General features: G+C 54.6%; 1 protein-coding gene across 4 annotated transcripts in view; it reads left to right on the forward strand.

Annotated features, from left to right (window-relative positions):
- The first annotated feature begins 3,294 nt into the window (after positions 1-3,294).
- MTCL2 (microtubule crosslinking factor 2) overlaps positions 3,295-20,571 on the forward strand; it is a 70,973-nt gene continuing 53,696 nt past the window's right edge. For all 4 annotated transcript variants that reach the window (XM_074317773.1, XM_074317774.1, XM_074317775.1 and 1 more), the window contains exon 1: positions 3,295-4,853. In XM_074317773.1, coding sequence (XP_074173874.1) covers positions 3,456-4,853 — 1,398 coding nt within the window. In that variant the 5' untranslated portion in view covers positions 3,295-3,455. The remainder of the gene's footprint in view (positions 4,854-20,571) is intronic.

Here is a 20,571-nt window from a genome sequence, read left to right on the forward strand (position 1 = left end):
TCCCTCATGTTCTACCAAGGGTGTCTGACTCTTTGAAGCTCCAGAACAGATCTCCAGACTTCTTTCCTTCTCCACTGCATACACCCTCACCCAAACCACCATTCTCTCACAGTCTGGTTCAATGGCCCTTAACCCATCTTCCAGCATCTCTTCTTGCCAGTTGCTGAGTGACCTATTTAAAACATAAATTAGATGGTGTCATGCCCCTGCTGACAATCTCCAATGTCTCGTCACTATATCAAGCCCTTGCCCATGACATGCCTTGGCTCCTGCTGTCCATTCCAGCTTTATCTTGTCCTTTTTCCATCACTTATCAAGTTCCAGTCACACTGACCTTCTCACTTCCTTGAATTTCTACCAAGCTTGTTCCTTCTTTAGGGCCTTTGCCCTTAACTGTTCCCTCTGACTGGAATTCTCTTACTCTGTCTCTTTGAATAACTCAGTTTAAATGTCACCTCCTCAGAGAGGTCTCTCTACCCTGTTTAAAGCTGGTTCCCCTACTAATTCCTTTAATTCTCCCTCAACCAGTGGTTTCTTTCTTTTATGATTGATATAATGGGGGGGGGGAAGCTTTAGCTGAAAAAAATCACCTCCTCTTAGAAGGCTTTAAGATTTAGTCTCCATTCACTTTCTATCATGTTAGTCAATCTAGCAGCTTGAATGGGAGAAAACAAACATTTTCCACTGGGTAGCTAGCATCTTCGTTTCTTACAGTCTGATATAATTCTTACAATTTTATTGCTTCATGCCTTCTTGATTAGAGCTTTGTATAGCACACACTGTGTGCTAGAGCTGGACACTGCCCAATAGTTCAGCATAACGGGCTCTGAAATTAGATGGCCGTGAGTTCAAATCAGTCCCAGCCCTGCCACTTCCAAACTGTATGACCTTGGACAAGCATTCCAGTTGTCTATTGCTGCATAACAAACTCCCCAAAACTCAGTGGCTTAAAACAACAATATTTATTTTGCAGTTTGGGACAGCCTATTTCTGCTCCACTTGGCATCAGCTGGGGCAGCTCCAAGGCTGGGGGCTGAATCATCTAAAGGTTCACTCCCTCACATATCTGGTGGTTAGTGGGGACCAGAGCTGGATTTTGTTGACTGGAACACTTTGACATGGCCTCACCTTCATGAGGCCTGGGCTTCCTCTCAACGTGGTGGCTGGGTTCCAAGGGTGAGTGAAGAGAGAGAGAGCGAGAGAGAGAGAGAGAGAGAGCTGGGTAAAGCCATGTATTCTTTTGTGACCTAGCTTTGGAAGTTACAGTGCCATGTCTGCCATTCTCTATTGGGTGAGGCAGTCACAAAACTCTGCTCAGGTTCAAGGGGAGGGAACACAAACCTCATCAGGCAAGTGGAAGAGTGTCAATGCCATATGATAGAAAGAGTAATTGGGATGAGCTATATACTGCTGTATCTACCTTTGGAAAACACAATCAGCCACAAGAAGTTTTAACCTTTCTGAGAGCTGCTACTGACGTGTTGAGCTCAGAGCCTGGCATAAATGAGTGCCCATGGGTCAGGAAGCCACAGATGGTCTTCCTGCCTGCATGCAGCCAATTCTGGACTCCCAGGAAGACTCACTCCTTTTGCGGTTTCCAGGTCTGAACTGAGCCCCAGTCCAGAGCCCCTACCTTGGCCCCACCCAACCCTAGGACCCCTCCCTACCAAGGCCATGCTGTTCCCCAGGTTCACCTGGGGCTGCAATATAGACTCATGGCTCTCCAAATCCAAAGACCATCAGAGTAAGAAGGTCCCTGAGCCATGAATGTTGAGGCCCAGACGGGATATGTGGTAGAGCCAGGGCTCAGACCCAGGTCCACGTGGGGAGATCCAAGCCACTATAATTTCAGGACTGCCAGTGTGGCCCTGGGTGTGTAGGAGTGGCTGAGTCAGCCTAGTCTAGCATGTCCCTGCCTGGATTCACACCATCCAACATCTCCAAGCCCATATTCTGTATAAGGGGAGAAATTGAAGCACAGAGAGGGTAGACAATTTCCAAGAGCTACACAGCATCTCTCTCTGCCAGACCAGAAGCCTACAAGAAACAGGAGCCTCAGTGCTAGAAGGCTCCTGTCATCTGTTACAGCAAACTAGACCAGGTGGGGACTCTGAGGCCCAGGAAGTGGGAGGGGCTGCCCTGGCCCCTGCCCCCTGCCCCCGTGCTACTCCATGCCACCCTGTTTGTGATTAATCTTTCTTGGCCACCGCCCCCCTATACTGTGTGCTCTCGGAGGCCAGGAACACAACACGACAAGTCCACCACTGTGTCCTTTAGTGTCCTACCTGGTGCCTGTGAACCAGATGAATGAATGAGGCAGGGGAGGTGGTGCCTTGCCAGGAGGGGGTGGATATGCTCCTGAAGAAGTGTTTGCCCTAAAACCTGATGAGTAGCCCTGCTCCTTACCTGGCTCAATGGGGCACACCTGGAGGGAGGATCTGAGGTGGAAGGGGCACTCACACACCTGGACACACCTAGATGGGGATGAAGCCATGCCTCAGGTGAAAGGGGGTGCCCCAGAAATGTATTCACTGCTGTGGGGGAGGTTGGGACAGAAACAAAGAAGTGGACCTGGTGCCAGCTGTGCGTCAAGGGCAGGAGGTGAAGGAACAGGGTTAGGGGAGGAGGAAAAGGAGGAAGGAGAAAATGGGCAGGTGGAGGAAAAAGGAAAAATGGAAAAGGAGGAGAGGAAGGAATAAGGGGAGGAAGAAGAGGCTGCAGAAGGGTAAACACAGCCCTGCCCCCCGCCCCCGCCCCGTTGGCAATGGGGTGTCACCCTGAGGGTAAGTGCCCGCTGGAGGGGCAGCCAAAGGACTTAATCTGGCTCTGCCCAGCGGTGGCTCAGCAACAGGGAGTAGCAGCGGGGAGCAGGGTAGGAGAAGAGGACGGGAGGTGTGACAGACTCATGGGAAAATCAGCAGCCGTGGAGACAGCCCTGGAAGAAAAGAAGCGACCTCCTCCAGAGCCGGGACTCCGGAATGGTCCGCAGTTGCTGTTGGGAAAGAACATGTGGGCTCAAGGCAACCATCTCCAGCCCGTGCCAGCCCCCAGGAGGGACAGAACCTACTCCTAAATCATCGCTGGTCTGACACCTCATGACAGGTCGCCTCCATTTCAGCCGTGCGGAGCCTGAAACGGGGGTCAGGGAGGAGGGAGTATGTATGCCTGGGATCACAGTAGGTCAAGGTGTGCAGGGCCGGGCGTGCACCCAGGGCTTCACGGTGCCTGTCCCTGTGACAGGGAAGCCGAGGCAGAAGAGCCGAGCACGCCTTTGAAGGGTGAAGTTTGGATTCCAAACCGGCCCTGCCATTGACCTTGGATTAATCGCGAGTCTTTCCAAGGCTTCATTTTACGCGTCTGTGCAATGGGATAATTGGTCTTGCTTTGCACTGTTAAGGGGGAGGAGTTCGCGCACGCTCGGCAGAGCGGCGAGGGGCGAAGTACCGGGTGTGTATATGGATGCTGCCTCCTGCGTTCTGAGGTCCGCCCGGCCTCTGCCTGGAAGTCCCCTCTCTCGCCGCTCACGGGGCCCTTGCCGGAACACTGGGCGCAGGGGAACCCCCGCCGGGTGCGTTCCCCAGGCCGGCAGGGGAGGGGGCGGCGGCGGAGCGGCCGAGGAGGGAGCAGGGACCGCGGCAGCCCCGGCCTGCCTGACCCTCGAGGGGGTCGCTGTTGCCTCGCAGATCCCTCCCTTACTCGCTGCCTGTGTCCCTCCCTGCCGCTCCCGCCGCGTCCGTCTTTTGTTCACGGAGCCGCGCGCCCCCGAGCCGAGGCGGCGGGGCGGGGAGCTGGCGGGGCTGCGCGGGGGGCGGGCCGCGCCGGGCGGAGCCGGGGCCCGGGCAGCAGCCGGACTGGGATCCCGAGGGAGCGATCGGCGTGTGGGCAGCCGGGGCCCGGGCGCGCTCCGGGGGCGCGGCGAGGCCGAGGGGGCGGGCGCCGGGCGGAGCCGGAGCCGGAGCCGGGGTGCCTGGAGGCGAGCGGGCCGCTCTCTCCGAGCTCAGAGCAGCGGAGAGACAGTGCGGCGGGGGTCAGGGCCGGAGCACAATCCCGGGGCTGAGGTGAGCCGAGAGGAGCCGCAGCCAGAGCGGCGGGAGCGGCGCCTGGACCGTCCTCAGGGGCGCGGAGGCCGGGCGGGCCCGGGCCATGCGCGCCGCTCGCTGAGGCCGAAGGAGGCCGAGATGGAGGCGCCGGCGGGGGAGCCTCTGGCCCGGGGCTGCGGCCCCCCGCCCGCGCCTGCTCCAGAGAGGAAAAAGAGCCACCGCGCGCCATCGCCGGCCCGGCCCAAGGACGTGGCCGGCTGGTCGCTGGCCAAGGGCCGCCGCGGCCCAGGCCAGGGCGCCGCAGCCGCCTGCAGCGCTGCGTCCTCCGGGCGGCCCGACAAGAAGGGGCGCACGGTGGTGCCCGGGGCGCGGGGCGCAGGAACGCGGGTGGCAGGGGTCCGTACCGGGGTGCGTGCCAAGGGCCGCCCGCGCCCGGGTACCGGGCCGCGACCTCCTCCACCGCCGCCCAGCCTCACCGACAGCAGCTCGGAGGTGTCGGACTGCGCGTCGGAAGAGGCGCGACTGCTGGGCCTGGAGCTGGCGCTGAGCAGTGATGCCGAGTCTGCGGCCGGGGGCCCGGCGGGGGCCCGCACCGGGCAGCCGCCCCAGCCCGCGCCGTCAGCACAGCAGGCTCCGCGGCCGCCTGCCTCCCCGGATGAGCCATCCGTAGCCGCGTCGTCAGTGGGAAGCAGCCGCCTGCCACTCAGTGCCTCGCTTGCCTTCTCCGACCTCACCGAGGAGATGCTGGACTGCGGGCCCAGCGGCTTCGTGAGAGAGCTGGAGGAGCTGCGCTCGGAAAACGACTATCTCAAGGTTGGGGCGCCGATGGGGGAGAGGGAGGCCACGGGAGGCCCCGGGTGTCACAGACCCACGGGACTAAGGCACCAGCCGGCCGCGCAACCCCACTGGTCGAGTTGGAAAAAGAGGTCTAAACCCCCTGGGACCACCCTGAGGTCAATCTAGGGCTCTCTCACCTCTTGTCTCCCATTTTATTTGGGGAACCTTCTCCTGAGGAGGAAGCTGGTTGAGGGAGACAGGCCAAAGGGTCCTGATTGGGAAGGGGGAGCGGTGACAAAACTGCTTTGGAGGACGGCAGGGTGCATTACTTGGGATGGTGGGGTGGGTAGTCCCGTGAGGAGCTGGACCTCTGCCTTCAGCCACTCAGAACTCCCACCCCGAGTCCAGAGGCCAGGCCTTTGGTGGCTCTCCTTTCTAGGACAGGCACTGGTGTGCATGCTGCCAGGGAGACCTGTGGCCTGCCCGTGCCAAGGAGAGGCCGGAACACCATCCTGAGTCTTTTCTCTGGGCTTTCCTCAGGCCCAGGCCTGTCCCCGCCTGCCTTTCAGGGCGGGTCCTGTTTGAAAGCATGACATCTGGGAACATCCCTTTGGCTGGAGTCCGACTTCCGCCCAGTCTAACGGTCCTACAGCTTGGGAGGATGCTGTCGTGGGAGAACCAGTTCAGAGGCAGCTTCCTAAATTCCAGGATATTGCCTTCTGCTCTCTCTGGGACCGGCCTTGTAGACACAGCAGTTCCATTGGCCCCTCATGGCTGCCCCTTATGTCCCTGCCCATGTCCTCCCCATGTGCCCAGTGAGTGGAGGGAAGCTGCCTATCTGAAAAGGGCATGGGGGGACCTGAGAGCTTCCCCAGGAGAGCAGGCTTTGCACCTACTGGGTGGACATGAGCACCAGGCTCTGTCTGTTCACCACCTGGCACTGTGGCAGCTTTAGGGACAGCCTGGCCCTCGGGTATCGACCTTGGCTGTGCAGACTGGAAGCTTCATGGGCTCTAATCTACTGCCACTGGTTGGGCATGGTTTTGGAAGAGGCTGAAATGTTACCTACTCTTGTCATTTGATGGCCTGGTACAACACCCAGTGTGCCCCGCCTGCCTGGCAGTACATAGCTTTGCATTGTGGTTCTTCTGGCCAAATGTGTTTCTCTCTCATTAGAGTTTTGGGGTCTTGCTCAACTGTGTCTCCTCCTCCCCATTTCCCCGGGATCTGCTGTCCAGCCTGTGTTCAGTACATACTTGTGGAGTAGAAGGACAGGGCCTGTCTAAATCAGGATAATCCACCCCATTCAGTATTGACAATAAGGGTTCAATGAGCGCCTATATTCTTCAGCAGCTAATGGTAAGGAGCGGACAAATAGAGGGTGGGTAGGAGGAGGGAGACAAGCTAGAAGGAGGCCTGGCCCTGCTCTCTTGGTGCCCTGAGCTGCTTTTTGTACTCCCTGCCTGAGCTGCTCTAAACTCCGAACCTGAGGTCCTCCCTTCCACCTCCTGCCCGCACTGTTCACACTGGGTAGAGAAGATGGGCCATAGAGCTGTGCTTCAGGGTCTTTTCATGCACCCACCTCTATGGGCTCCTGTCCTTCCCAGGAAGTGACCGGGCAGAGCTCTGTAGTTCCCCTGAGCTACCAATGACTGTTAAAATGGAATATAATCCCAGAAGGCTGGGGGTTGAGCCCAAGGTCTCCCGGGGGCCAGGGCCTGGCTGGGGACCTCCCACTGCCTGAGCCAGGGCTGAGCCTCAGTTTCTACCATTCATTCAGTGTTTCAGGCTTTGTGCGCAGGCCTCACGCCACTCTTGGATTCCGGGTCCGTAGCTTTCTGGCTGTGTGATCTTGGTCAAGTTATTTAATGTTTCTGGACCTCAGTTTCCTCTTTGTAAAAAGGCACATCACACATCTTCCAACCTTAAGGGTTAAATGAGATAAAGTGTGCAAACACCACTCGAGCATCTGGCATGCAGTGAGCCTCAGATGAGAGAAGCTGTCATCACTGCTATTCTCAAGTGCTATGTGATTCATTTCCATGGGCGCCTTTCATGTTCTCTTGTGGATTCTGAGGAGGCAGAATAGATCCTCCACCCCATCTGAAGCAGGCTGAGCTCTTTCTCCTGGCTCCTCATTCATTCATTCACTAACTTTATTTAACGCCTACTGTGTCCCGTCACTAGTGCAGGTCTGGGGGAGCAGCCGTAGATGAGGATAAGTGCTTTCGTGGAGCTTCGGGGCTAGTCGGGGACACTGAGATTAAACAATAGTCATACCGTAAATCACAATACAGATCATATAAGGGTGGAGAAGGCTACATTGTGCCAAGAGCGCTTGGAAGTGGGGATGGGGGTGCTCAGAGGGGCCGAGGAGGAGAAGGAGGAGACGGAACCAGCTGAGTAAGAAGCTGGAGTGAGAACATTCCAGGCGACAGGAAGTAGGGAAAAGCTTGTGGATTTCAAGAAACAGCTCTGAGGCTGGAGAGAGGAAGGAGATTGGATGAGAGAAGTGAGCAGGGCCAGAATGTACAATTCTTGCTGTGTACACTTGGGTTGGTCCCTGAACTGCTCCAAGCTTCATTTAACCCAGCTGCCAACCTCACAGCGGTGAGGTGAAAATCTAGAGACCATGGCTGTGGAGCGTCAGTGTAGGGGCTATTGCAGGAAGTGTTGGTTTGTTCCATCTACAGATGATGAACCATGGCCAGAGGGGGGAAGGACTTGCTCCCGGTCCCGTAGCTGGTGCTCCAGGCAGCCCGAGCTTAGACTGAGAGTCATTCCACTGATGACGTGTTTCCTGCCCCTCTGGGCCACTTTGCTTCTAAGATGCAAGAACTGAGTTCCCAGGAGAAGGACTGCAGGTCCCCAGTGTGTCAGGCCTCCTGCCGCCTGGGCTGAGTCCCATAGAGTGTGGTGGGGCTGTGTTCAGGCTCACCACCCCCCTGGCGAGGGACACTGGGAATTGTCCACTGAGGAAGGCTTTTTGGTGACGGCAGATCTCCTGTGGCATGAGGCCTGCTCTGGGGCCCATGTGGGGAAAGCGTAAGTGGGCAGCTGTTTCCCAATGAGCCGATAGAAAGAGCTGTTACAGAGAAGGGAGTGAGCACATTGTCACTTGAGTTATTCAAAGAGAAGCTGGATGACCTCACATGTTCGGATAAAGACATAGGGTTTGTGGAAAGCAGCTTGTAAACTGTATAGAATGTTGGTCGTTGTGATTAGGGTGAGATTCATGTGGTGGCTGCGATTGGGTTGCCTGACCTCGGGTCCCTTCCAGACAAGGAAGTCTGAAGGTTATTAACTTTTGAGGTTCCAGGATTCGAAGAGGCAGCTTTAGCTGCAGAGGAGACACGTTGACTATGTTTGACCTTTAAAGTCCTGGTCTTCCAGCTCCCCGTCGCTACCCACTGTCGCCCAGGTACCATGTGGTGAGGACATGCTGGGAACCTACCCCTTGTGGATGGAAGAATCTGAGAGTTGGAGCCAAAAGACCTGGATTTGAGACCCGACTGCCATTTACTGTGTGGCCACGGGCAAGTCCCTTGGCCTCTCTGAGCTATGTTTTTTTCATCTATGTAATGAAGATGATGGGCATCTTCATAGGATTGTTAGAATCAGGAAGGTATGAAGAGACAAGAAAACATTTTGCAAGCAGTAAAATCCTGCATCTCTTGGGGAATTGTTAATATTTTTAGCCAGTGAGCAGACAGGATGTCTATATCTTCATTCTTTTTTTTTTTTTTTTTTTTAAAGATTTTATTGGGGAAGGGGAACAGGACTTTTTCTTCAAGTCAAGTTGTTGTCCTTTCAATCTTAGTTGTGGAGGGTTCTGTTCAGATTCAAGTTGTTGTTCTGTCTTAGTTGTGGAGGGCACAGCTCAGTTCCAGGTCCAGTTGCCGTTGCTAGTTGCAGGGGGCGCAGCCCACCATCCCTTGCGGGAGTCGAACCGGCAACCTTGTGGTTGAGAGGACATGCTCCAACCAACTGAGCCATCCGGGAGCTCAGCGGCAGCTCAGCTCAAGGTGCCATGTTCAATTTTAGTTGCAGGGGTGCTGCCCACCATCCCTTGCGGGAGTCGAGGAATTGAACTGGCAACCTTGTGGTTGAGAGCCTGCGCTCCAACCAACAACTGAGCCATCTGGGAGGCAGCTCAGCTCAAGGTGCCGTGTTCAATCTTAGTTGCAGGGGGCAGAGCCCACCATCCCTTGCGGGACTCGAGGAATTGAACTGGCAACCTTGTGGTTGGGAGCCCACTGGCCCATGTGGGAATCGAACCGGCAGCCTTCGGAGTTAGGAGCACGGAGCTCCAACCGTCTGAGCCACTGGGCCGGCCCCTTTTTTTTTTTTTAATTAAAGTTTATTGGGGTGACAATGGTTAGTAAAGTTACAGATTTCAGGTGTACAAGTCTAATACATTGTCTATATATCATATTGTGTGTTCACCACCCAGAGTCAGTTCTTTTTCCATATATCTTCATTCTTGGAGGAGCTCGGAGAAGCCAGGAGGTGGGTCCCCTTAGCCGTAGGATGTTAATGAGTTGGGAGGTGTTCCAGGGAAGACAAAAAGATGTGATCCTCTTCCATGCTGTTTGGGTTCCATGAAGCTAGTCCTCCCCACCTCCTTGGAGGTTCTAGATGCAAGTGTTTGAGGTGCAGCCAATCTAGATGTTAGCCCAGAAGGGCCCAGAGGAAGCATCTAATCCGCCCCCAGTTCCCATTGTACAGTTGGGTAAATGGAGGCTCCAGGTCACACAGCCAGGCTTCTAAACCCAGTTGGTCTAACTCTGGGTCCTGTTCTTTCTATAGTGTGACTGGAGCAGTGAGCTTTGGGTTGCTAGCAGTGTGTCTAGTCTGGGACATGGGTTGGTGACAGGAATCTTTTTGTGTGCCAGGCTCTAGGCTAAGACTGGCTGGTAAAAAGTGGAGAAGAACATGTGCTGGGGCCAGGGGTCTGGTGCTTGCAGGTGGGGGTGGGGGACACGTACTTGCATGCATGTATGTGAGTATGTGCCTGCACCCATGCAGACCGACTGGGACCAGGGGTCTGAGGTCCTGGAGGAAGTGACAGGGGTTTAGATCCAGCCTTAAGGATGAGATGACAGTTAGGCTGGAGCCCAGAGGGCTGGAATGGTAGAGCTGGCCTGCCTGGGGACCTCTAGACCATGGATCCCTGGGCCTTTATGGCTCTTGTGTCACAAATGCTATCAACAATCGATCACTTCCAGTGGGACAGGCTCTGGGTTAAGTAAGCCCTTTACTTCTCATAGCAATCTCATAGTGTGGAGCATTCTGATATCAGTCCCATTGGACAGACGAGGAAACTGAGACGCTGTGTAATATGCCCAAGATTGCACAGCTGATATACTTGGGAGCCTCACTAGACAATCCTATGGAGCTGCCTTTTCCCCGTCGCTCTTCCACTCTCTCCCATGCAGGAGGCACACTGAGCTTCACAGAGCTGGGTTCTTGCCTGGCTTTGCCAGTTACAAGCTGTGTGACACTGGGTGAGATACTCAGCCTTTCTGAGCCTCTGTTTCTTCTTCTGTAATACGGGTGCTAAGCATGCCTGTCCCTGGGCCACTGGGCACCCTTTTCAGTGTGATCATAGTGCACAGTAAATGTTGGAGCCTGTCCCAGTCGTTGCCTCTCCCTTACCTGCTTCTCTAGGCATTCATTCATTCATTCATTCATTCATTCATTCGTCAGATGTTTTCTGAGTGCCTCCTGGGTTCCAGGCTTTGTGCCCCATGTGTGGCGCAGTAGCCAGCAAGTTGTGAAGCTCTTCTCAGCTCCTGGGAGCTGTAGGGGGAGGGCCCCAGTTTATCTGTCACTGGGTACGGGAGAGGAGTGGTCGTCATGGTCAGCAAAGCTCCTGACTGGTCCCTGCCCTGAGTCCTGGCCCTCGCTGTGATAGCTGAGAGGTGTCCTGGAAGAAGCTGCGCGGAGGCCTGGGTCTTTAAGAAGCCTCGGCAGCTTGCCTGTCATGGGGAAAGGGGGGCCGTTCCAGTGAGATGGAAAATGAGATGGAAAATGTGAGGCTGCTGCTGTGAGGCCTGGGGGGACCACGGCTCCAGGGCCCCCCGCATTCCTCACAGAGGGGCTGGGCCTGTGTTGCTGGGCAGAGTCTTTCACACACGTTGCACATATTCACAGCTTTGCCCAGAGATTCACAGCCACTCACACATGTCTCGCAGATACATCCAGAGACACGCTTACATTGTATGCTTCCAGACGCACGTCTCCGGGCATATTAAAGAGGAGACACGCTTAGAGAAGCACACAAGCCCGGGCAGACACACAACCTCCTGATTCCTCTTACACACACTACCAAACAGACGCAGCAGGGACCCACACTATCTAGGAGATCCCCGGCTCAGAAACACATCCTCACACACACACACCTTACACCCCCAGAAACACTTGGCCATGTCCCAGAGATGGACACAGCCTGGCACCCCCTCAGACAAATTAGAAGCACACATACATAAGCACACACACACACAAACCCACACAGACTCATTACACACAGGCACTGGCATCCACGGGAATCCACACATCCGCCCCTGCCAAGCGGGCACAGACGCAAGCTCACTGCCCAGATACCCCCACGGTCTCTTCTACAAAGGAAGCAGCAGAGGCCCGGGGCTCGCAGACATACACCCCAGAGACACTCGTAGAGACACGCAGCCTTGTACACACAAGCAGGGCCACAAGCACAGAGCACTCATACGTCAGGCCTGTAGCCTTTGCTGACGGGGGCCAGAAACCCACAAACCCGAGTGTCCAAACATGCACACACTGGCTGTGACATTTCACCCACAGAAACACAGGAAATCCTGGTCCGTGTCTCCCTGGAGCTAATGTGTACAAACCACTGTTTTCAGCTCCTGCAGAAGGCTTCCTTCCACAAGGCGGCTGGGAACGGTGAGGAGTATGGTGGAGGCTTGATTTCATAACCTCCTGGATCTGGGGGCCCTAGGAACCTGGCTGGGGGTAGGTGGTAGGTGGTTGGGGGCCTGGCAGTTCACCAAATCAGGAGAAGCTGTACCGAAGGCTCTCAGGCCCCTGATGCCCAGCACTTGGCCTGGGCCCAGTGGGCTGAGTGAGATGGAGCAATTGTCAGGCCTGCCCATAGGAGAAACCCTGCCCAGGGCCAACTCCCTTCTAATCGTCCAGGGATTTCCTGCCTGCCCTCGTCTCCCTCCTCCTCCCCCTTTCCTTTGCTGGGGGCTGTGGAGAGCCATGCCACTCCCATCTCTAAAAGTTGCCCAGTTCTGCCTGGGAACTGATGAAGGGGGCCAGAATAGAGGAGTTGGAGAATGGGCACTCACAGGAGGGGCCTGGAAGACTTCCTGGAAGAGGAGGCATTAGAGCTGAAGAGTTAGCCTTGAGTGGCTGCCTCTATGCCCAGCTGCTAGACTAGTGCCTGACAGAGGGACTCAATAAATACTTGTGGCATGATTGAATGAAAGGCGGTGATCACAATATGCAGGTGGGCTGCAGGCTTAAAGCAGAAGAGCTAGAGGGAATGGTGGGTGGGGCAGTGGTAAGGGAGGGGCTGGGAGGAGGAATTGGGCCTGCTTGGGAAGGGCGCTGAATGCTGAGCTAAGTGAACACCTTGCTAGGTGAACACCTTGCTAGGAAGGAGCCATATTGGCCTATAGCAAAGCTAGGAGCTCTCGCCCCCTTTCCACGTGTCTAGCACTGGGCATAAGGCTCAGGGGCGAAGGGTGGGAGGGAAGGAAGGCTGTGTGGTTTCATGGACAAATTCCAACTTTGGGGTCAGGTCTGGGGTCAAACCTTGTTTTGTCACCTCCGCCCTGTGCATGATCTCCATGTGCAAGTCCCTTTATCAAGCCTCAGTCTTCCTGACTGTAAAGTGGGAATTTAATCCCTTTTTTTGCAGGGTACTTGGAAGGATTAGCATTCAGGTATATGGCACATCCAGCACTGTCCTGGGCACAGAGGGAGGGAGGGAGCCCCACATCCTGTGTGGCCTCTGGGGCAGAGGGAGTTCTCCAGAGGAGGGGCTCAGCTAAGTTCCGGGCAGGGGCCTGACCAGCAGGCAAGGTGATTACTAAAGTCATTCCACCAGTGCCCCATAGGCATCACCTCACTTGTCATCACATTCTCTGCCTTCTGGTGCCAGAAGGAACTTGGACCTGGGGGAAGAGCCAGGGGCAGTTGTTCCGGGCCAGGCTGACCCTGACATTCATTGGAGGCCTGCAGGTCTGTGTTCCTAGCAGCTAGTGCCGGCCTTCGTGAGGCGTGGCAGGGAGTAAGAGGTGTGAGCAGCAGGCCAGCCCTTCCCTTCACCAGTGTCCACGGCGGTTAAGGGCATTGTGGTTTAGAGCCAAGCTGACCTGGGCTTGAATCCTAGCTCTCCTTTTTCCTCTATGAGCTTCCCCTTTATGAGCCTCAGTTTCCCCATCTGTAAAGTGGGGATGCTCAGTGTATAGTGTTGCTGTGAGGATTAAATCAGAGCTCATGTATATAAGGATTAGCCAGGGCCCGCTCGTGGTAAGGACTCAATAGCTATCCGCCTTCATCACTCATAAGCAGGCTTGGATCTGACTGCCCGTGGGCCCAGGGTCCTTGATGGCAAGGTTGTGCCTTGTGCCTGGCTCTGGGTGTGGGTCTTGGCGTGGAGCAGGGGCCTGAGACATGTGCGTGGAGCTGAATTGCATCATGGGTTTCCCAAACACATCTCTCCCTCATGTACCCTCTTCCCCTCCCACCCCAGTCTTTGAACAGCTAAGGCTGGTGCCGCAGACTGTATAACCTGGAATACTCCCTCGATGATGGACAGCCACCTTGGGGTCCCCCATTTTAAGGTCAAGGTGAATAATCTCCCCTTGCCTGGGCCACAGAGGGCACTCAGGCTCCAGTAGAAAACCAGCTTGGGGTCCCATAGTCAGGCTGGACCAGCTAAATATCTTTCCCCTGATTTTGCAGTCAGGCTGGACCTGACTGAATATCTTTCCCCTGGTTTTGCCCCATATCCACTGGGGATATTCTGGGTCGTTGCATCAGCCCCTCCCCTCCGTGCCCCTCCTCGGCCCTGCCCCAGTGCTTAAGCAGCCTGTGTGGTCCTGCCTCCTTCAACTTCGCCTCACTCCTGCTGCCGCCAAGCTTTCACAGGCTCCACACATCCCAGGCTGCTGTTCCTGTGCTCTTCCCACCTGGGGGCCTTTGGGCTGTGGTTCCCTCCCTTCCCTTTGGTTTGCTCCTCCACCCTCATGCATTCCGCTCCAGTCCAGGCTCCTGTGTGAGACACCTAGGAGCTTCCTGTAGGCTCCTTTGAGGGCATTTACTTTAACTGTAATTAGATCATTAATTGGGTAATTACAGGTTTCATGTCCAGCCCCTCTCCCCAGCTGTTCTGTACTAGGGCAGGGACCTTATCAGGGTGGGACTTAGCTCCTTCCTTTTACACAGGTGTAAACTGATGCTCAGAGAGGTCGAAGGGCTTGCCAAAGGTCACACAGCCTGCTAGAGCCAAGCAGCTGGGGCCTCTAGGTGCTCTTTCCAAATTGCTAGGCAGCGGGAATGGCAGGAGCAAAGGCTCAGCAGAGTGAAATGCTGGGCTGTGCTGGCGCCTCAGGCAGCGAGGCCCAGGGCCACTCCCTTGACCCTCCCCAAAGACCTCTGAGCGCTGTTCCCTCCCTGCTCAGAGATTTGGCTGCAGCCCAGGGGATGTTTTAAACATATCCAGATCCAAATGCTGCTTTCCTTCCTGTTCACACAGAAAGGACCGGAGGGATACCGGCAGGCGCCCCCGCTCTGAGCGTCCCTCAGAGGCAGCAAGGGCTGCAGCTATCTCCCTGCTCTGTCTGCTGAGGCCTGGAATGGGGCAGTGACAATGGGGCCTGGCCTTTGTGGGCTCCAGTCTCTGGGCATCTCCTCTCCCCCAACACATGCACGCATGGACAGCTCCCCCCAGAGGGACTGTCTGTGGTCTCGTGCACTGAGTTGTGCCAGAGCTGGGACGACAGTGGGGAGGGGCTCTCCCCTGATTGGCTGTGGAACCTTCATCTTCCTGAGCCTCTGTTTGCTTACTTGTAAAATGGGCATAAAATAATAGCAACCCCGTAAAAAGACTGTCGTTGAGCACAAGACGATGGACCTCCATTCAGAGCTCAGCCCGCTGTGTGGCACATGGTCAGCCCTTATAAATACTAGCTAAAATTATTGTCACTTTTTCCCCATTATAGAGACTATCTAGTTTATCCGAGCTCAAACTGGACTCAAATCCTGGCTGTGCCATTTAGTATGAGACCTTGGGCAGCATAGTTGACCTTTCTGATCGTGGTTCTTCATCAGCCAGTTGGGGCTGGCTGGGATACAGTGAGATAACAAGCTGCCTGTCATGGGGCTGGCAGAGAGGAAGTGCTCAGGGAACACGTGCATATTATTATTTATTGGTTTTGGAGATGCAAGTCCAGGGCCCTTGTCTTCCCTTGTGACTGTCTGGGTCACTGGGACCAGGTAGCCTCCGTGCTGGCTGGAGTCGGGGCATTGTGTTGCATAGCAATGCCTGCCTGGGCTTCCTGGCCTTCCTTCGCCAGGACCTTTGACCCTGACTCCTCCCAAACTAGAGTCCAGCTTCCACCCAAGGAGGCTAACTAAGATGGATTGAGCTGTGGCCTGGGACACAGAAGCCCAGAGTCCCTTCCTGCTCAACTCTGGACCCTCTGCAGGACTATGGGATTCTCCTCGGTATCCGCGTCTGTGAAGAGATGGAGGCTGTGAGTTTCCCTGGCCCTACTGCTATGCCCAGGGTCTTTGCTCTTGAGCTGGGAGAGAAGTGGAGCTTTGCAGAGCCTTCTGCTCTCCTTGGGGTCCAAATGCGATGATCTCATCTGGAGCCTTGACAGACCCTAGGGGATTGGCAGAAGGGACAGCAGATGGCTGCTCTGGCCTCTTGGGGGGCTGGCATGCTGCCCCTGTGGCCACTGCTGGCCTACCCTGCAGGTCAGCCCTTCCGGGCTGGGCTGAGTGGTCCCTGCCAGAGCCAGGGTGGCAGATGGGCAGGCAGCCTGGGCTTTGGCCTGAGGGAGGGACCGTGGCAGCCTGGGCAATGTGGGAGAAGGCGGGCCAGGCAGAGAATCCTCCGCGGAGTGGTTGCTGTCCTACAGAGCAAAGACTGTAGGATCCCTCAGCTCCGTTCTGTCATTCTGGGTCTGTCTGCCCATCAGCCGGTTGGGTCCTTAGAACCTAGGAAGGAGGTGACACATTGGGTCAGGTTTGGAACCTGGCAGAAATTCATCCTGGGAGTAGGTAGGCTAGGGTTTGAGGCCTACCACTGGGGTCCGAAACCTCATGGGCATTAGCTTTACAGAATCAAAGAATTAAAGTTAGACACAGTGGCACTGACCGGAAGTGGTTTTCTTCAGGGGAGTGGAACAGGATGGTAATCTACCCCTCCTAGGACCCATTTATTTATTCGGCAGCTATTTATTTGTGTGCCAGGCACTTCGCTGGGCTCTGCCTTCCTGAAGTTCACATCCTAGTGGTCGAGACCCACATTCCACAAGCAAACAGACCCCACAGTAAAATAATCAGTATTACAGATAAGCCTGTGATACATTATGCGTCCAGATTAGCGATGGACGCGATGGGCCTAGAGAAGTCTGGAAGGCTTCTCTGAGGAGGTGGCATTTAGCTGAAAGCTTCAAGCAGGAGGGGGAGCCAGTAATGCAGAGGTTCAGGGCAGGGAAATCAGGCAGAGGGAACAGCAGGGGCAGAGGCTCAGAGGTGAGACAGACCAGGTGTCTTCTGGCTGCTGGAAGAAGACCCAAGTGGCTGCAGTGTAGCCAATGAGAGGAGTGAGGGGTGATGAAGGTGGAGAAGTGGGCACGGGTCGTTCTTTTGTGTGGCTTTTAGGTCAGGAAATGTACGTATAGTAAAATGAGTTTTGACAAATGTGTACATTTCTGTAACCACTACCACAATCAAGATACAGAAGAGTTCCCTTGCCCCCTAACATCCATCCCCCTGTACTCCTCTATACCTGACACCCACTGATCGGTTTTCTGTCCCTATAGTCTTGCCTTTTCCAGAATGTCACATAAATGGAACCGTTCAGCATGCAGCCGACTGAGTCTGACTTCCTTCACTTAACATAATGCATTTGAGCTTCATTCACATTGTTGTGCTAGCGGCAGTTCGTTCCTTTTTTATTACTGAGTAGTATTCCATTATATGGATGTACCACTATTTATCCATTCACCAGTTGAGGGACATTTGGGTTGTTTCCAGATTTGGATAATCATTGGAGGGCTTTAAATAGGAGTACTCTGTGGTCTTTAAAAAAAAAAATCAATCCGTGTACTGAGTGGAGAACAAATTAGTGGGGAGCAAATTGGCTGTTTTGAGGATTAAATCCAATGATTTGGTGATGAATCTGGCCCACCATAGATATTCACTAATTGTTCATATAACAGGGCTGTGCCCTGGCACAGGTGGGGAGGCTTCTTGGTAGAGGTGGCATTTGAGGTGGAGGGGTGAGGAGGTGGGAGACAGGCAGAGTGGAAGGAGACCCAGGCAGTGCAGAGCTGGGTTGGCTGAGATGCCTGCTCCCTGCTCCTGATGCAGCCTTATATGCCAGGGTTTCTAGAATGTGGTCTACAGGGCTTATATCAGAGTTTTCTGGGGGTCCTGGGGGAACATTCACGTCCCAGGACCCACCCTTAGCCCTATGGAGGTTAACTCTTGGGTGGAAGATAGCTGGGGGCCTCTGGAACATTCTCTTCTTTGGTGGCTGGTAAGACGTGACCTCCTCCTGCCTTTGGGAACCGTCTGTCCCCTCGGCCTGCTGGGAACTGTAGCTGGGGTTCAAACCACCCATCATCACTTGCTGTGTTTCTGCAGAGGGACCTGTGTCCGGTCACTTTCATCTGCAGCCCTGCAGGTCAGGTCCTCTCCTACAGACCAATTCCAACAGACCCATGCATCTGGAGTCCCTTGCAAGTGTTCCATTGAGCCCCAAATCTAAACTTCCCCCTTCTGTCCTCATTGTACAAAGATTAATCATCTTAGATTGGGTGTAGGTTTCCCGCAGAAAGCATTCTTTCCTGGAACATTTAAAATGTGGCTTGAAAGCAGACTTCTCCAGCTTTATGCCCTGATGGAGAGCCAGACCCCACAGGTGAGGCAGCTCAGGAAAGAACAGGGGCTTCATCTTCTTTTGTGCCAGGGACCCCTTAAGCTCTCTGCTGAGAAGAATTCTTAGAATAATGTTTTTAAACATTTAAAATATAAAGGGAACCAAATATATTGGAATACAGTTACCAAAGTATGTTTTCAAATCATGCTATAGTAATATGTGTGTTTATTCACTGATAAGATCAGGTGACAAGCTTACTTACTACTAAATTTTAAAGCACTGATGAGTGTAAACAATATTTTGACATTTCTGCAGCAACTGTGATGTGATCTGAAAACATCTGTGTTTCTTTGGGTGGCAAAGTCACAGGGATGGCTAATACAACTGTAGCTTGTCCAGAATAGAAGGAAACGGTAATTTTTAGTTAGAGGTGAGTGAATATAAAGATGGGATTTGTTTTTTTTTCTTCCCGTCAAAGTTCATGGACTCCCTGAATTCTGATGCAGATGAAAGAGCTTGAAGTCCGCAGCCTGAATCCTGCTTGGAGGTCGCTCTGTGTGACCTTGGGCATAGCCCACCTTCCCCATGCTTCTCCCGCATCTTCATCTGTAGAACAGGGATAGTGATTCCTGCCCTTTCTGTCCATGGAATGTCTTTGTAAACTGTGAAGCCCTGTGCAAGCTCTCACTATTATTAGCAGTAATGTGAGCTCATGTTTGGCCCTCTTGCTCAGTATATACCAAGAGACTCTTCCTGGCTGGTTCCCCTGGGATGCCTGGGAACCAATCCGTTGCAAGGGGCAGGTCTGCCTCTGAGAGGTTTCTTCCTGCAGGCTGGCTTCGTGGATCACTGGGGGGGTATAAGAGGGTGGACAGAGACGTACTTTGTGGGGAGGGAGTAGATGGGTGAGCAGGAGGTTCCCTGGGTACCCAGACCCTGCTCATCCTGGATGGTGTGGGGGCCTGAGCTCTCTCTGCCTCTGTGTAGCTGGCTTGGGCCAGGGATCAGGAGGGCCCTGGGCTGTGGAGAGAGACTGGGCAGGGCAGAAGCCAGACTCATCCTCTCCTTCATTCATCCACCCAGAGACAGTGATGCGTGCCTGCTCTGTACCACATCCTGAGCGATACTGGGAAGCAGACCTGTCACCTCCCTCCCCCAGCTCTCGGGGAAGATAGACTTGAAAACAGGCAAATGCAACCTAAAATTGTTAGCACCAGAGACAAATGGAGTTCAGAGTGTGGGGGTAGAATCAGACTAGGGGAAGAGGGAATGCCCTGGAAGGATGAAATGATTAAGAGTTAGCCTGGCAAAGCCCAAGCAAACCTGGGAGTAGAACACAGTTAAGATGTATTAGCCCAGAGTCACAGGACCTGTTTGGGTTCTGGCCCCACCACTCCCTTGCTTGAGTAGCTCTGGGAAACTTCTGAGCCTCAATTTCCTCATCTGCAAAATGGGAACATTTTCAGTACCCACTTAACAGGGTTGATAAGAGGATTGTGCACATCCCGTGCTTGGGTTGGGGGCCGATAATTAGTGAGCCTCCACATAGGTGGTAGCTATTTTTAATCATGGCATATCTGGACAGGGTGGTGGGGGACAGAGGATGCAAAGACGGGCAAAACAGGAATGGGGAGGAGACCACAGATGGCTTGGGTGCCAGGGTAAGGGGCTTGGACCTAATGCAGAAACCAATGGGAACTAGTGAAGGAAATAGAAAGCCATCTGCTTTTTCTCAAATTTTCTTCATAAATAAGTATTACATCTGTAATCAGAGCAAAAGAAGCATTTTCTATAAAGGGAAACGTTGACTACCCTGGCAGCTGTGTGGTGCCCCATTCCTACCCCTCATCCTCCCCCCACCCCCTCCCATTCTCAGTCCTGGTTAAAAGAGAGGTCAACTGAAAGGAGTGGCCAGATGGGTGGATATGGAGGCTGGCAGGCTGGGCTTGGTCTGGGCACCTCTCCCCAGCTTCTTCAGGCTGGCCTTTCCGACGGGGGGAGTATCGGGGGGCCTCCCGGCTCTGAGGTGGGCATTGCTGGGCAGTGTGGCCTTTTCCTGTCTGTGGTGAAGGGTGTGGTTTGGAGTTTCCCCGCTGATATGGGGGGGGATGCTGACGATCTTGTTGGGTAGCCCCCAGGTCTGCCGAGTTCAGTGGAGTTCTGCCCTTTCTCAGTTCACAGTTGAAAGGCTTGGGAGGTGGGCAGGGTTCTGCAAGGCCACGGAGCTGTCTTTGAAGGCCCTGGGAAGGCTGAGTTCCCACCCCCACCCCCTGGACGATTCCTAACCAGCTCCCTCAGTTGGATCAGTCACTGGAGAGCTTTCCAGGGACAGGGGCCAAGACTACAGAACGGAGGAACCCTTGGCGATGCGGAGGCTCGCTTAGGTCTAAGAACCTCCAGAGTAAAGCAGGGTCCTGCCCTCCCGGATCCCCTCCCCATGGCCCTGCCCCCACCTCAGGTCCCGAAAGCTCAGAAAGCTCAGCCCTTCCCTAAGTCCTGCATTCACCGCGTCCCAGCAGACCTGGCCTAGGCAGGCCATAAGCCAGCCTTTGTGGACTTGCCCTCTCCTATGGGCCGTGCCAGGAGGGGCCGACTGCATTCTGCCTGCAGCTGGGACAAGCCCCCGAGGGGCCTAGGCCCCCC

The sequence above is a fragment of the Rhinolophus sinicus genome, linkage group LG13 (genome assembly GCF_036562045.2).
Source record: "Rhinolophus sinicus isolate RSC01 linkage group LG13, ASM3656204v1, whole genome shotgun sequence".
NCBI classification, from domain to species: Eukaryota; Metazoa; Chordata; class Mammalia; order Chiroptera; family Rhinolophidae; genus Rhinolophus; species Rhinolophus sinicus.